The sequence below is a fragment of the Cervus elaphus genome, chromosome 9 (assembly GCF_910594005.1).
Source record: "Cervus elaphus chromosome 9, mCerEla1.1, whole genome shotgun sequence".
Taxonomy (NCBI): domain Eukaryota; kingdom Metazoa; phylum Chordata; class Mammalia; order Artiodactyla; family Cervidae; genus Cervus; species Cervus elaphus.
Genome location: NC_057823.1, coordinates 21087469 through 21103349, shown reverse-complemented (window position 1 = coordinate 21103349; position 15881 = coordinate 21087469). Strand labels below are relative to the sequence as shown.

The 15881-nt window shown below is 58.4% G+C and overlaps 1 protein-coding gene across 2 annotated transcripts; it reads left to right on the top strand.

Annotated features, from left to right (window-relative positions):
• The first annotated feature begins 443 nt into the window (after window positions 1–443).
• NRTN (neurturin) lies at window positions 444–14249 on the top strand. Of its 2 annotated transcripts, none has more exons than XM_043911840.1 (3): window positions 444–582; window positions 10544–10762; window positions 13660–14249. In XM_043911840.1, the coding sequence occupies exons 2-3, from the start codon at window positions 10594–10596 to the stop codon at window positions 14082–14084; spliced, it is 594 nt and encodes a 197-aa protein (XP_043767775.1). In that variant the 5' UTR covers window positions 444–582; window positions 10544–10593; the 3' UTR covers window positions 14085–14249. The 2 variants fall into 2 exon arrangements, with proteins under 2 accessions (XP_043767775.1, XP_043767776.1); XM_043911841.1 differs by lacking the exon at window positions 444–582 and adding an exon at window positions 9170–9915.
• Window positions 14250–15881: the final 1632 nt, after the last annotated feature.

Genomic DNA, 15881 nt, shown 5'->3' with positions numbered 1-15881 from the left:
CCGTCTAGGGGGGTGCTGCTGTCCTTGCACCCTTGCCACCTGCGTTTTACAGGTCCCCCTCTGGCTGGGAGGGACTGGGCGGGGGCGTCTCCCAGTCCCTGGAAATCCGAGCCACCGCCCCTGGCCCCGCCCCCGGCCCCGCCCCCCGGCCCCGAGCCGGCGGAGCCGTCCGCGGCGGGAGCGGCGGAGGCGGCGGGAGAGCGCGCCGTGGAGCCGCTCGGAGCTCCTGGGCCCCTCGCGCCGCCGCCTCGGAGCCCAGCGCCACGCACCGAGGCCGCCCGCGCCGTCTGTGCGCCCCTGCGCCCCGCGCCCTCCGAGCCGCAGGCCGTCCAGGGCACCCCCTCAGCCCCAGCCTCCGCCGGGCTGGGATGGCCGCAGCCCGCGGCTGAGCGAGCCCGGGGGGGCCCCATGGGCCGGCCCGCGCCGCGCCCCCCCCGCGGCCGCCCCCTCCGGCCCGGGCCCCCCCGGGCGCCGCGGGCCCAAGCGGCCCGGATGGCGGTCGCGGTGGCAGGGGCAGGGGCTGGGGCCGGCGCGGGCGGCAGGCGCGGCCGCCACTGACGGCTAGTAGGGCGCCCGGAGCAGGTAAGCAAGGGCAGAAGCGGGGCCCGCAGAGGACTGGCGCGGGGGAAGGAATGGCCCCCATGGACGGAGGTTGCGGGGGCGTCCAGGGACTCCCGGTAGACCAGTAGCTTCCCGCCTTGAGCCAAGAACAAGCGTGTGTATGAGGGTGGGGTCAAGAGGCGACAGGTCCGTGCGTGGCAGGGGGTCGGGAGGGCGATGTAAGCGCCTCTCTAAGCTAGGGTCTGGCCAGGGGAGGGGGTGGTCCCTGTCCGACGGGGCGGGCGCGCTTCTGCCTCCTCGGACCCTCTTGTATGCTTCTGGAGAGGGGATGGAAACAGGAGCAGCCGGACACCACTCCCCAGCCTTTAGGTGGGCGAGACCCAGACACCCCTTCGGTCTTGTGGTCTACAAGGGGGCCGCGGGGGACAACCGGATCCCGCGGACCCTGAGTGGGGGGCTGCCGTCGCGGCCCAGCTGCCCGCAGAAGTAAACATCTGTCAGTGGCGCGTTCCAGCCGCGTTCCCTGCGCGCCGCCGCCGCTGCCGCCGGGGACACGGTGTCCTCCGGTAAGGGCCCAGCTCTCTCGGCTCCTGGAGCCTTAATGCAGCCGCAAGAGGGCGCGAAACCATTTGGGGGGGGGGTCCCTTAAGGGCAAAGACCAAATTTGAAGAAGAAAGGGCGGTCGTCCTTCCTCTTTTTAGTAAAGGCATCTCTTACTCAGGATGATCCCAAAATTCTCCCAGAAAATGTGGTTTGTCAGTTTACAGTCTTTAAGCGGAGGGGCCTGCAGACAGTGGGCAGATGTGGGCTGGGACAGAGACAGAAGTGGCTTCTCTCCTGGGGTGGGTGTCACCACAGTCCTCTCCCCAGGAAGCACCAGCATACATATATCACGGTGCGACTGGCCTGGGTCAGTGGGCCTTTGGTTACCTGCAAGGCTGAGGCCAGCAGCCCAGATCTGGGGAGTAGAACTAGGGCCTATGTGGGGGGCATGGAACACCAGACCCCTGATTTTCCTCACTCCTGCCTGCCCACCGTGTCCAACATCCTTTTCTGTCTGTTCCATGACACTCTTTGTCTGTCTTTAAAAGAGCCCCGGGCTGAGGAAGCCCTAAAAAGGCATGACTGATCTAGGCAGACACCCCTCCCCACACCCTTCATTCTAGGACTGCTTAGGTTTGAGGTTCCACAGCCACTCCCAGGCCTTACAGCCCACTCCCACACAGCTGCGAAGAGCTAGTTCCAAAGGTGCAGGGGAGAAACCGAATCACGCCTCCCGACAGTTGGGCACAGTGTCTGGAGTTCTACCATCACGGCTTGTCCCTCAGGTGATAGGCCTCAGTTTTCAGGGGGTGAGAAATGGATACAGCTTTCAAGAGTCTGGGACAAGAGAGGGAACCAAACAGTTTGCAGCCAGGCAAAGAATACAACCAAGAAATCATTTCCACCAACACGTATTGGACTGCCACGGTGCAGCTGACTCTGTTTGGGGTCAGGCTCCTGGGCTTTGTCCTTCCAGGAAGACAAACTTAAATCCAAGGTGGAGGCCAGAGTGGGGAGCAAAGGCACTCCCTCCGGGTAGGAGGGTCAGGGGAGACTTCCTAGAGGAGAGACATTGGGGTTGGGGCTGTACAGGAGGAGTAGGAGTTTTCTAAGTGGGACCAGTCAAAACATCCAGGTAGTAGAAACTGTATATGCAAAGATCTGGAGGCAGGAAAGTGCATGAGTGGTTTTGGAAAATCCAGGCGGCCTGAGTGTGGGAGGGAGAGATTGTTCTGAAAGGCTGACAGAGAACTGGGCTGGGGCCTTCAAGGACAGATTCCTGGAGATGGGAGCTGGAGACACAGAGAGAACAGGTCCTTTAATGCATCTGGCATCATTGGGTGCATCCATCTTTGCTGAGAGGTTCTGGGATTCTTCTGCAGATGCAGCTTTCCTGGTCCCCCAAGGTGGGGTAGGGGAGTCTAGATCTCAAGGCCCACGAGGGGAGACAGGATCTTCCCTCTGCCCAATGAGCATCAACTGAGCAGGCACAGTGGGAGGCTGGTTCTCCCCATTTCATATCTGAGAAAACTGAGGCTGGGCAAGCTGGAGAGATCTTTCCTTATGTGCCATGTAATTAATTCTGAGCCCTAAGCTACCATGTGCCAAGCTATGCACCAGGATGAAGCAGAAAATAAGACAGGCCTGGTGCTTGCTGCACTCATGAGGGGGAGGGTGGGGGGCAGACCTGAGGCTCTCAAAACATCCATCCAGCCTCCTGGACTTTCAGGGTGTGTAAGGGCCACCAAGGAAGCCTGAGTAGGGTCTGGGACACTTTGGCATCAGTGTTCAGGAGCAGAAAGATCTTCCCTTCCAATCCCAGAGGACTCAGGCTTTGTCTGGCCCTGGAAGAAATCCAGCAGTGGCCCTCACTTCCCAGCGGGGGAAACAGAGCCCAGAGCAAGGGCCCCACCATCCGTGCCTAAAGAGCTCAGTATGTGAGGATCCCAAGGCAGAATTTGAACTTGGGGACATGGAAAAGGTGACTCGGGTCCCCTGGTTCCCAGGACACCTGTGTTAGAGTTTGCGACACGTCAGAGGTCTGTGCCTTGGTTTCCCTTTCTGTCACAAGGCCAGGTTTGTGTGGCATCCCCCTGGCTACTCCTGGAGGACCCACATCCCTCGCGCCACCCACTGGGCCCCATGCCAGCTGCTCAGCCGTGCCAGTGCCAGGCCTCATTAGGTTGATCCTGTTATTCTCCCCCAGGGAGGTCCCCCCGCAACGCCTGCCCCAGATGCCTGTAAGGCCTGTCCCAGGCCAGCTTGGCTAAGCCAGACCAGCCTGGTATGGTCGAGGTGGGAATTTTATGGGCCAGCCGCAGAGGACCAGGACAGAAACAGCGGGTCTGAAAAGCAGGCGGCCCCACCACACACACGCTCCCTGGCCCAGTCTCCCCAAGAAAACGCCTGCACAGTGGCTGGTATAAGAAGTGGGCACTGATGGGGAATAGGACACCCCCCATCTCTCCTCATCTCCTTGTGCTGTTCCCTGGCTAAGTTTGCTCTGGTCGCCCCGGTCCCTTAGAAAAGCTATCATCCTATCTCTGAGCCTTTGCTCATGCAGGTCTCTCTGCCTAGAACACTGTTCCTACATCTTCACATGGGCTCAGCACAAATCCTGCCTCCTCCGAGAAGCCCTCCTTGACCACTCAGCCTAAAAGCAACCCTGGTTACTATTGCTTCACCTTGTTTTATTTGGGGGCTGTTGTTGCACTGACAACCTCTAAATTACCCTATCTTTCTTTTTTTTTATTGGGCTTTAATTTTATTTTTTTCTTTTATTTTTTAACTGGAGTATAATTGCTTTATGATGTCATTGTGTTAGTTTCTACTGTTTTCTTCTTTCTCTCTCTCTCCCTCCTTTCCTCCTTTCTCTCTTACTTTTCTAGCCACACAGCTTGTGAGATCTTGGTTCCCCAACCAGGGATCAAACCTGGGGCCCCAGCAGTAAAAGCGCAAAGTCCTAAGCACTGGACTGCCAGGGAATTCCCTAAAATACCTTTCTGTCTTTTTTATTATCCATTTCCCTTAATGGGTGGTCTGAGCTTGGCAAGGGTGGAGTCCCAGGTTGGCCGTGGCTGTCCTATGTTCCCTGGCTGGCCCAGCACCTAGTAGACACTCCGTAAATGTTGAGTGAATGTGTTGGGGGCAGAACCGCCTGGCACACGGGCTTCCTGCCATGTGGGTCTTCTGTTTACTTGCTAGTTCTGCTCTGCTGTGTGTCTTTGAGAAAATTTTCTCCTTCCCTGGACCTCAGCCCCTCATAAACAGCAAGACCTTGCTTCTCTCCGTCCACCCCCGGCATCACCCTTGTTACAGGGGTTGTGGAGACATTGAGAGAACAAGTTTAGAGTCAGACCCCGGTTCAACTGCAGCTCAGCCACTTAATTTCTGTGTGATCTTGGGCAAGTCACTTTACCTCTCCAAGCCTCAGTTTCCACGTGGTAAATGGTGCTAATAATAAGAACAACATCTTTTCCAGGGACTGTGGAGGGAGAAATAAACTTGTGGAAAGCACTCAGCAGAGGGCTCGGCACTAAATAAATGGAATAGCCAACACTGCCAGGTGTTAATGTTATTATTCTTGCTCTTGCGGTTATGAGGAAGGCCATATGGTACAGTGTTCAAGAATGTGGAACAGAGGGCACTGAGACTGGGGCTTTGAAGGATGAGTAGGAGTTTGCCCAACCGCCTGAGTTCACATTCTAGCTTGGCCATTCATTCATGCTCTGTTTGACCCTGAGGAAGACACTTCAGTCTTTTGGACTTCTTTTTCTGTATACAGAAATAGATAATGGGGATAAAATGGTCCACACCATTCTGCGAGTCACTAGAGGTAAAGCGCTTAGAACAGCAGCGATGGTGTTGTTCACTAGTGTTAGTATGAGCTATTTTTCTTTAATACTATTATCACAAAGCAACAACACAGAAGTCCTCCCCAGAAGTCGACTCCTCAGCCTCACTTTGGTGAAGACAGACCCAGAGCCCCTTAAGATACGCTCAGGACCCAAGACTTGATTCTCAGAGTAGCAGGGAGCCAGCGATGGTTCTAGCAATCGGGCAGCAGGCAGCTTCTGGGTTGGAGGAAAAAGAGGAGAGGTGGGGCTCCCACCTCTGGCCAGGCCTGGAAGGTTCTGCAGGGGGCGTCTGTGCCTGCATCCTCCCAGGAGGCCGCCCCACAGGCTGGCCCCTGACCCCCACAGACGCGACATCGGAACCAGCTGTGCTAGCCAGATGTTCCTGGTTTACCCGCAGATGTGCGACGCTGGCTTGCGCCTGCCCCGGCCTCCCCATCCCCACCACAGGGTGGAGCTGGGCCCTGGGGCCCTCCGAGGGAGGGGGCACATTTTTGTGGGCTGTGGAATTTGTTTCTCGTTTTGCAGAACCATTGAATCTTGTCTTGAGAGAGGCCCAAGTCCCACCCGTTTCCCCATCATGAAATGGGGCCTCAGTTTCCCCATCAGTGGTTCCCTAGGGAACCCCCAGGGGCCATCTGGGGTAAACGAAATGAGCAAGGCTGCCCGGGGAATGGGCCCAGCTGCCAGCCCCAGAGCTGGAGGATTGATGGAGGAGACAGAGAAGGGCATGCAAGCACCCGTGTCTGACACCCGGGCCCTGCTGCTGCCGTCAGCCAGACCTGCAGGACTTCACTGAACAAAAATGGCCCTCCAGATGAGGAGGTGTCCTGGGCAGCCCATTGTACAGATGGGAAACTGGGGCTCAGAGAGGGGGAGGAGCTTGCCAGGGGAGGAGCTGTGTGCTTGCCACACAGCTTCCTTGCCATGTGATCCAGCCAGGAAGAGGCAGAACATGGATGCGAGTTCAGCTGTCTGGACCCCAGGTGCCGCAGCATCCAGACACACCCTTCTCCAGGGGCTGGCCAGCAGGTGTGGCCACCCCTACTACTGCCCACATGGCTTCCCAGCCTGGCTTGTTCTGCCCGTGGGTGGCAATGACAGCCCCACGTGCAACCCGGTCATTCCTATAGTGTGGGACGGACCTCCTCAGACCCTTTCTGAAGTTGGGGAAACAGGGATACAGGAGGACCAGAGGCAGATCTAGGAGTGAGGTGCAAAGGGAGAACAGTGTTAGTGGAGGGAGGCACCCCATGGGCAAAAGCCTGGTGAGTGTGGATGGAATTCTCAATGTCCGTCTTTGCTTTGAGGGGACCCAGCCCAGGCTGTCCCTCCAGAAACTCCACCTGTCCCGCAAAGACAGATAAGGATCCACATACTATGCTGGCAGAGCTGGGCAAGAGGGAGGACCCTGCAGCTGTGGGGGGACGGTCAAGATAGGGAGCAGGCATGGCTTTCGGGAGGAGGGGGCTATAGGAGCTGGGACTTTGAAGGATGAGTAGGAGTTTGCTTGATGGAGACAGGCATGCCTCTCCCAGACTGGAGAGATGAGTGGGTGGGCGGAGGGTTCCCCTCCCCTCCAACCTCTCCCTGGGAACAAGCATGAAGCAGGTTCCTCCCTGATGCCAGCGGCTCCGCAGGCTGAAGGCTGGTGACCCTGGGAACAGGTATGCCTGGTGGGTGTTCCCTGGGAAGCTCTGTGGAAAGGTGGAAACTTGGAGCGTTGCCGGGACATCAAGATAACGAACAGTGTTTCCTGGCACCATCAAAGAAGCTGCCAGGAATACCCCCACACCCTCACCCTAATTGTCTGCTCCTTGGATAACTGGAAAGATCCAGCTGGCTGTGTGTCTACGGGCTGTTCATCACCCCCTCTGAGCCTCAGTTTCCCCTCCCTCCCAGTGCTGGGGACTCTGTGGCCTCCAGCTAGAAGTTGAGGTCATTCCAGAGGTCATCCTTGCTGTAGTTCAGACTGACCTGACCCCCATGAAGGGAGGTGCCCCCTTCCTTAGGCAATGAGGATTCTCCAGGGTCTGGACATTGTTGGCTTGAGAGGGGACCCTGGACCAGGTCCTGTCTGGCAGATGGGTGACACTTGAAATGCCAGCAGGTGTGGGCAGAGCAGGCCCTTTCCTCTGGGGCATTCTGCTCCCACACTCCCCTCTTCCCACTCGCAGCCTCCTGTGGCTCCACCGCTCGGTGCCGCCTGCAATCTGCAGACAAGGGCCCCCAGCGCTGGCAGGATGTTTGTGTCTGCACGCCTGCTTGCACGAGTGTGGCTGGAGTGTAGGATGCAGGTGATAACAGGCATGCCTGTGCACGCACAAGTCCTCAAGGGATGGCTTGGAGGCGGCACGTGTGTGGCGTGCCCATTCTCTGTGTCAGCGTGCAAGAGACAGTATGTGAGTGTGCAGATGCTTGATTTGTGTGGGAGTGTGAGTCTCAAGGGTGTGTGAGAGCTCCCATGGGCATGAGAGAGTGTAAGGGGTGTGATCAGGGGAGCTCCCAAGGGCAAATCAGGATGTGTGTACATGTGTGCAAATACTAGTGAGTGGTAGCGCTTGAATGCTATGTTTGTGAGTAAAATGCGTACATGTGAGAGTACGGAACACACTAGCATGTGAGTGCAGTGATGTTCAGGTGTGAGGGTGTGATGATGTTTGAGTGCGTGGTCATGTTCTAGGTGGGAAAACACCTGAGTGTGTGGCTGTGTTCAAGCATGTGAGTGGAATTCTGTTTGAGGGTGAGTGAGACCACTGAGTGTGTCAGCAGGAGCTGACAGGCATCTGAGCATGTCGGAATGTGTGAGCTGGGCAGTGTCTGAAAGTGTGCGTGCAACAGTGATTGGGCACACATGAGAGAGAGTGTGTGTGTGTGTGTGCGCACACACGTGTGCTGAGTGAGTCAGTGTGTGTGAGTCTGGGAAGGCTGGGTGTGAATATGAACCCCCAAGTGTGCTGTGTGAGTGCCCACCTTCCCCATGACACATGCACACAGATCATGCACACCTGGTCTCCTCCATGCCCTCCGCCACACCCGCTCCCCATCAGGTCCATGCCAGAGACAAACCAGTTGGGTGACCCCCGTACAGAAAGCCCATTGTTGCAGATGCTTATCAGCTGTGCCTGCCAGGTCCCCTCCACCAGCGGTCCCCTGCCTTCCCATCCCCCTCAGAGCTCCAGGAGGTCTGCAGCTCCAAGGCCACCAGGAGCTCCTGTGGCTGGGCCATCTCGGGGCTGGAGACCCATCTATCCTTTCAGCGCCCCGTTTTATACTAGTGCTGTACAGGGACCTTGTTCCAATCTAACAGGGAAACTGAGGCACGCCACTCCAAGACGGGTGTGACGACCAGAGGTCTTGCACCTGGGGGGTTTCCCTGTCTCCTCCCTGCCAGGGTGGGTGAGGCCACCAGAGTTCTCCTCTTAGCTCTGTGGCCCCAGGCAGGTCACTTTGCCACTCGGGGCCTCAGTTTTTGCATCTGTAAAATGGGAATAAGGACTCTTGTGAAGTTAAAATGACTTAATAATATGCATTAAATTTGTACAGTGGGATCTGGCATCAAGTAGGGGCTCATTAAGAGTAAAGGCGGTGGGTTTGGGCACTTGACAAATGCCAAGACTGACCTGTTTGCTGCACAACGTTGAGAATGAAGTCTCCTCCCAACCCCCAGGGCTGCATGACCCGCACGACCTGTGCTCCTCACCTCCCTGCCTTCCCCTCCCCTTGCTCACTTTGCTCCAGCGACATGGGGTTGTCTTGATGATTCCTTCAATCAGCCAAGCATGGCCCTGCCCTAGGGCCTTCGCCCTTGCTGTGTCCACAGCACTCCAGGCTGGCCCAGGGTTTGTTTACATGGCCCCAGGTTGGGGCCCTCATTATCCATCACCCCACTGACAGTAATAACATTATCACCACAGTAATAATAACAGCAGTATCAAATACCACCACGGACTTCCCTAGGAGTCCAGTGGTTAAGACTCTGCGCTCCCAATGCCGGGGGCACCTGTTCCATCACTTGGCTGGAGAAGATCCTGCATGCCTCATGCAAAAAAAAAAAAAAAAAAAAATCCAATACCACCAACAGTGGCAGGTCCTCAGAATAACTCCAGAGCATTTGCTCCGCCCACTTGGAGCACTGTGACAAAGAATCCGGGTATGAGTCTCTAGATCCTTTCCGAGCTGTGCCCTTGACCAAGCCTCTCTTTCGTGCCTGTTTCTTCATTTATAAAATGGAGGTTACAATGCCTCCTTCCTGAGCTCAGCACCGGTTCTGGTACACAACAGGGGGTTAACAAGCGTTCTCCGTTACTTACTGTCTGGTGCCGGTCCTGTGCGGGTGCATCCTTGGGGCGGGGGGTGAGGCGGTTCCAAACTTACTGCTCTTAACCACGCCCCGCCCCCCTCCGCCGACACAGGCACATCACACGCAAATAAAATGCAAATAGCACGCAATGAACTGCTCTGGGCAGCGCGCAGGTCAGCCTGTGCGGCCCGAGGCGCGCCCAGCACCCCGTCGCTGAGCCGGGGCGCTGACCGTCGTCCAGCCCGGCTTTCATCGCTCCGTGTAAATGTTTACACCGGGCCGGCCGCCAGGCCCCGCGCCGGGCGGCCGGCGGGGTAATGTAAACGCGGGCTGGAGGCCGCTCAGTGGCGGGGAGCTTCTCAGACAGGGTGGGGGTGTAGGGGTACGCAGGAGTTATTAAACATCTACTGTGAGCATGACGCGACTAGGCAACCACAACACTGAGTAATCGGTGCCCCAGTAGGGGAAGCTTAGACGTTGTGGGGACCCAGACAGTGCCCTTGCACGGGCCTGGGGCTGGGGAGGAGGAGCAATCAGGGCGAGCTTCCTGGGGGAGGCACCGTCTAAGCTAGGACCGAAAGTGGAATGGGAGTGGGCGGCAGTGGAGAAGAGAATGTTCTGGATGGAAGGACTCACTTGTACAAAGGCCTGGAGGTGGGTTGAGGGCAGTTTTGGTCCATTGCTGCCCACTTCTGGGCATCTATTTGTCTGGGGGGCGGGGGCAGGGAATCTAGGCCCAGAGCAGGGCGGAAAGTCACTTCCAGGGACATTAATATGGCTCAACGGGAGGGCTCCAGCCTCCCAGACTGTACCTATTCTAAGCACCACCTCTCCTCACTACCCTTGTCCCACAGTGCCCCCTGCTGGGGATGTCCTCACCTTCCACTCTTCCCCAGACTCCCTGGGTTCCAGCCACGGCAGCCTCCTGGCTGGATTGGCCACCCCGGGTCACGCCTCAGGACCTTTGCACCGGCTGTTGCCCCTGCCTGAGATGCCATTCTCTTCTGCCTGGCTAGCTCCTACCTTTGCTCAAGTCTCAACTTTCCTCAATCCTCAGGAAAGCACCCTGGGACGCCCAGATGGGGGCGGTTCCCAGGTTACCCCTGGCACAGTGCCCACCTCCTCCTTGGCAGCATTTCCCACAACCTTGTTCAGTGGTTCCTAGATGAATCACTTCTATATTATTATTGGTCATTAAACGGGAGTGGTTCAAATTCAGGGGCCCCACTGTACCCCACTAGCTGGTCCAGCACCCTGTGCCCGTTCGTTTGTTGCCTGACAGACAGACGACGGAGGCCGTGTGGCTGACCATCCCGTGGACGCAGGCTGAGGATGCAGCGCTGGAAGGCAGCGGCCCTGGCCTCGGTGCTCTGCAGCTCCGTGCTCTCCATCTGGATGTGTCGGGAGGGCCTGCTCCTCGGCCACCGCCTCGGACCTGCGCTGGCCCCCTTGCGCCGGCCGCCTCGCACCCTGGACGCCCGAATCGCCCGTCTGGCCCAGTGTAAGCCCTCCCCCGCCCCCTGTCTTGAGTCAGATACCCCCAACATCGCAGCGACCATAATGGTGGAATGTTGTACACAGTGGAGCGGGGCCACAGAGGCTTATTTTATGGGGTGGAGGGAGGGTGCAAATCCCCTCAACGGCCTGGCAGGGGTGTCAGAGGGGATGGTTGCTGAGAACTGGGGTCCCTTGGCTCAGCTGTCACAAGGAATTAGGCTCTAGCCCTGAGGGGCCCGGGGGCCAGATGGAGATTAGACCTGGGCATTCGGCCCGGGCGGCCCCTGCAGCGCAGTGGGGGGTGGAGGAAGAGGGAGGCTGGACCCGAGGCCCTAGTGACCTGCCGGGGGTGGGGACAGGGGAGGCAGAGACCTAGAAATAGGACAAGTCCTAGAAACGGGGAGAAAGACAGACATAGAGGAACAGAGGATGGGCGAGAACGATGTGGGAAAAGGTCAGGAGGTAGAAAAGTGGAAATGCCAACCATGTGGCTGTATGGTCCAGCTCCCCACTCGCCCCTGATGCCTGCCGGGCAGGTTCTGTGGGGCCGGAGCCATGCATGGGCCCTGACTTAGTGCGTGCATGGGTGTGTCCACACGTGCATCCATGTGGGTGGATGGGGGTTAGGTGTAGGCAGGGGAGTGTGCGTGGACCCCCGTGGGTAGGGGGTGCGTGCACGCCTGTGTGCAAGTCTGCACCCGCCCTGCCGGCCCACACAATCCTTCTTTCTTGTCTTCACAATGGACAAGGGTGGCCTCCGGCGCAAGCTCCACTTCCGCCCCCACCACTCCACCCTTCAGGCTGCTAAATCCTTCCCAGGACACTGGGTCCCAGAGACCCAGGCTCCCCAAAGCTAGTGCTCCAGGCCCTGGGGGCAAAGGCCCAGTGGTGGAATTTCAGGCACCAGGGAGGATCTCGGCCTACTGGCGGGTCCTGCCTGCCCTGCATCCTGTCCCTGGATCCAGCCCTACTGGAGGAAGGACATGGATTTCCATACCCCAGAGTCCCAGTGTTCTAGGTTCTGGGATTAATGCACTGATGGAGGAATCTCAGGCTTGGGCCAGGGAGGTGTGGGCATCATCTCCTTGTATTCCAGACCCTGTGCACGTGGCCAGGCCTGCTGGAAGGACAGATATACTAGAAGATTATTGTTTATCTGAAATTCACACTGAACCGGGGATCTGTATCTTAACCTGACAATCCCATGAATTAACTCTAGACACACATCTTTGGGGTGGGCACACTGGTGGAATTTTAGGCATCGTTAGTGAGCTAGGCTCACCCTGATCCCAGAGCAAGCAGTGCTTGCCACCCTACTCCGACCCATCTCCCAGAAGATGCTGTTGGGTGGCCCCCCATTTCTACCCTCCCAGCCCCAGCCAAAGTAGGGACTCTGCAAGTCTCACTGAGCAAACAATGAAAGTAGGGTACAGCAGGGTACAACGGGTGCAACGAAAGTAGGGCTGTCATCTGCCTGAAACTACAAGGCTCCGAGTGGGCAGAGCAAGGCTCAGAACCGGGGCTTGTCTGCTCTTGAGACCCCCTATGGGAATAGACAGCTCCCAGGGTGACAGACAGCCCTTCCCCCTTGGGCCTCCCAGGAAGCTTTCTTTTGACAGCCAGGTGCGCCAGCCTTGGGGGCAGGTGGGAGCTTAAACTCAGGATTTCCTCTCTCAACCACAAGAGTGACTGCCACCTGCTCAGGGGCTGGGAGCCCCGTCTGCAGACCCAGTGTCAGTTCAGCGCTGCCTGCCATTCCGATGTCTACACTTCTCTCCTGGGGCTGAGGAGCACTGGGGCAGGACCAGCCGCTTGGGAAATAAATTTAGGCCGTGGAGCCCTGGGAATCTGTGGCTCAGGGCGCCTCCAGGCAGTTGTGGGAGAAGAGGGTTGGATGTGCACCAAACTTGGGCACGGAATGGAAGTGGGAAGACTGTTTGGTTTTCTCTCTGCCACCTGCCAGTGGTGTGGTCTTAGGCACCTCTTTGCCCCTCTGGATGCCCCGTTCCCTCACTGGTAACATGGGGGAGCCCCTGACAGCAGCTGCGGTCACCCCATGTGGTAGGGCCAACACACAGTTCTCAGTGGCTGCTGCTCCCCTGTGCATTTTGAGAAGCTCACACACCTGATCTGGTGTGGTGAAAGGGGAAACTGAGTACACGGTGGAGCAGGAGGGATGCGGGGAGGGGAGGCGTTGTGAACAGGCCAGAGGTTCAGAGAATATGCAGAGGTTTGGGTGGGGATCCCAGAGACGGAGTGAGAGACCCATGAAAGCTCAACCAGAGTGGGGGGTTGGGGTGTGGGAAGCAGGCCCCCAACACTGCTCAGAGAGGATGTGCCAGTGTCCTGGGGCAAACAGCATGGGGTGGGGACAGCTGGGGCCCAGGAGGGACAGGGATTTGGTTCACTACACCCCCTGCTGAGCGACCACCCCCCCCCCCCTCCTTTTTTTTCTCCAGTGAGGTGAGAGCAGCTCAGTGAACAAGGGAGGAATTTCCAGTGCTGCCCTGCATAGGGATGGGGTCCACAGAGAGTGGTGGAGGGGTGTGCCCACAGGGAGACAGACACCGGGTCGGCTCAGCTCAAGTTGGGGCAGACTGGTATGTGGTACAGGAAATGGTTCTGGGCAGTCCATCTTAGGTGTAGGCTCCAGAGAAGAGTGCTGGTAGCCTTAGGGACCCAGCCTGGGGGCCTGGATATGCAACCCTCTCCTTACACACACGCCCCCCAGAAAGGGTGCATGAGCCGGAATCAGGGAGCAAGATAAGATGTGGTCAGGAGAGGGTGCACTAGCACCTGAGTCACCACCAGGTCCCTTTTCGCAGAGGAACAGCGTAGATATGGCGCTCCTTCCCATGCATCCACCCACTGACTCCCCGGCCCTTCTCTATCCCCTCGCAGACCGTGCACTGCTGCAGGGCGCCCCGGATGCGGTGGAGCTTCGAGAACTGACGCCTTGGGCCGGGCGGTCCCCTGGTCCGCGCCGTCGGGCTGGGCCCCGGCGGCGACGCGCGCGTGCGCGATCGGGGACACGGCCGTGCGGGCTGCGCGAGCTCGAGGTGCGCGTGAGCGAGCTGGGCCTGGGCTACGCGTCCGAAGAGACAGTGCTGTTCCGCTACTGCGCAGGCGCGTGCGAGGCGGCCGCGCGCGTCTACGACCTGGGGCTGCGACGCCTGCGCCAGCGGCGGCGAGTGCGGCGCGAGCGGGTGCGCGCTCAGCCCTGCTGCCGCCCGACGGCCTACGAGGACGAAGTGTCGTTTCTGGACACGCACAGTCGCTACCACACGGTCCACGAGCTGTCGGCGCGCGAGTGCGCCTGCGTGTGACCCTACCTCAGCCGGCCCGGAGAGACGGCGGCCACGGCCCCCGCTCCGACGGCACCCACGGTCCCTCCTGGCAAGCCCTGCGACAGACTACCCACGCGCAGGAGATGCCGTCCAGGGCTCAGGACTCTCGCGTTAACTGTACCAAGATAAAGTGTGGAAAATCCAGCCGGGGTTGTGATTCGGCTCTTCGGCATGAGGGCCTACGGGGAGGAGACACCATCTCCATTGGGAAGAGGGGGACGGTACCACCTGCTCTATGGTGGGAGGATCCCATTTGCTTTGGCCCCGGGGAAAGAAAGACGGCTTTTTTCAGGCGTACAGAAAGGAAAGAGGGGCTGAGTGGGGGGATGACCACAGGGATCTTCTTTCGCATCTCTCTACAGGCTCTCTTGCCTCTTCCAGGTGAGTCCTAGCCTACTCCCCGGCAAGGTGTCCTTCTGGGTAGGAATGATTGAGCCACAGTGCAGATGGAAAAACTGAGGTCCAAGTGGTCCAAATCTCCCTCACCCAACAGACCTCTTCAGGCCTGGTCAGCTCCCACCAGGGTGAACTCGGAGCCACTATCTCCTTTCACTAGCTAAGAATATCCACGCTGCCCATCTCCCAGCGGGGGATAGGTCTGGGGCAGGTGCCAACCCCATCTAGCCCAAAACTGGCGCCTGCTGGGGCACAGCTGGGTCCCCAGGGACCTAGGTCCTGGGGCCGTAAAGCCTTTGGCCAGAGCTCGAGGGAGAATTTTCCAGGAGCCCCCGTGGAGGATGGAAAAAGCGTGATGCGGTGTTTAGGTTTGCCCACGGTGTCACCTTGATGCTTGGCACGCCCAGAATGGGCACAGGGTGTTGGGTTCCTAGCAGGCAGAGAGGGGTCTGCTGGTCACATGGGCTGAGGAGGGCGGGCAAGAGAGTGGCTGCTGCAAGCCCAGGCCTGGCTCACGGGAGACCAGATGGAGTGGACTCCTACCCTTCTTCCCTTCAGACTGGGTGGCAGGGGAATGTCTCTAAGGCACAATTGCCCCTTTGCCCAGTTTGTCTAAGGCCCAGTCCCATCTCTTCCATCCTCCCACTCTAGACTGGGGTTCTCAAAATAATAGCCCCACTCTCTCCTTTCTGTGTGTCTCCTAGACTGGCCGCCTCCCTGCTGCACTAAGGACCACCTTCTAGAACCTAAACATGGCGTCCTTCGCAGACCCAATCCCCATTCCGATGCTGGGAGACTCAGATCAGATGCTCCACCCAGAGAGGCTCACCTGGCTGGGCAGGGACATCCCCAGCTCCCTGCTTTCCAGTCTTTTTTTTTGCCGTTGTGGCAGCTGGACCCACTGGAGTCAGCTAATAGGCAGGACTTCCAGGAAAGCCCAAGAGCAGCGCTTGAAGGCCAGGCCCCAGACCGTGGGTGGTCAGCTTGGAAGGCAGTTTCAGAGCATGCTGGCTGGCTGGGGTCCCCACCCACCCCCGCAGTCTTTTGACTCTGAGGTTTGGGGTGGTGGATTCCTACATCATTCAGGCTGACTCAGCCTGGCGGCTGTGGCAGAGAGGCCAGAGTTCCCAGCAGCCGAGGAAGCTGAGCCTCAGTTTCCCCATCCTAGAAGGCCCTGAGCCTCAGAGAGGGAAGTTGCTCAGCCCAGGACACACAGCAGGAAAATCAGCTTTGGTGCTTGGGCCTGTGGTCCCTGAAGCTTGGCTGCCTTGTGTGTGTGTGGAGGGGGGACCTCCTGGGACCACAGCCTCCCTGTCTCCCACCCAGATCCAACCACAAGGCACTGGCCCACCAGAGAACGGAACATAAACAAGAGCTGCC

Excerpts from the sequence above, each read along its gene's own strand:
- NRTN (XM_043911840.1), top strand. The coding sequence starts at position 10,594 with ATGCAGCGCTGGAAGGCAGCGGCCCTGGCCTCGGTGCTCTGCAGCTCC. Across the intron at positions 10,763-13,659 it reads AATCGCCCGTCTGGCCCAGT|ACCGTGCACTGCTGCAGGGC; the intron begins GTAAGCCCTCCC and ends ATCCCCTCGCAG.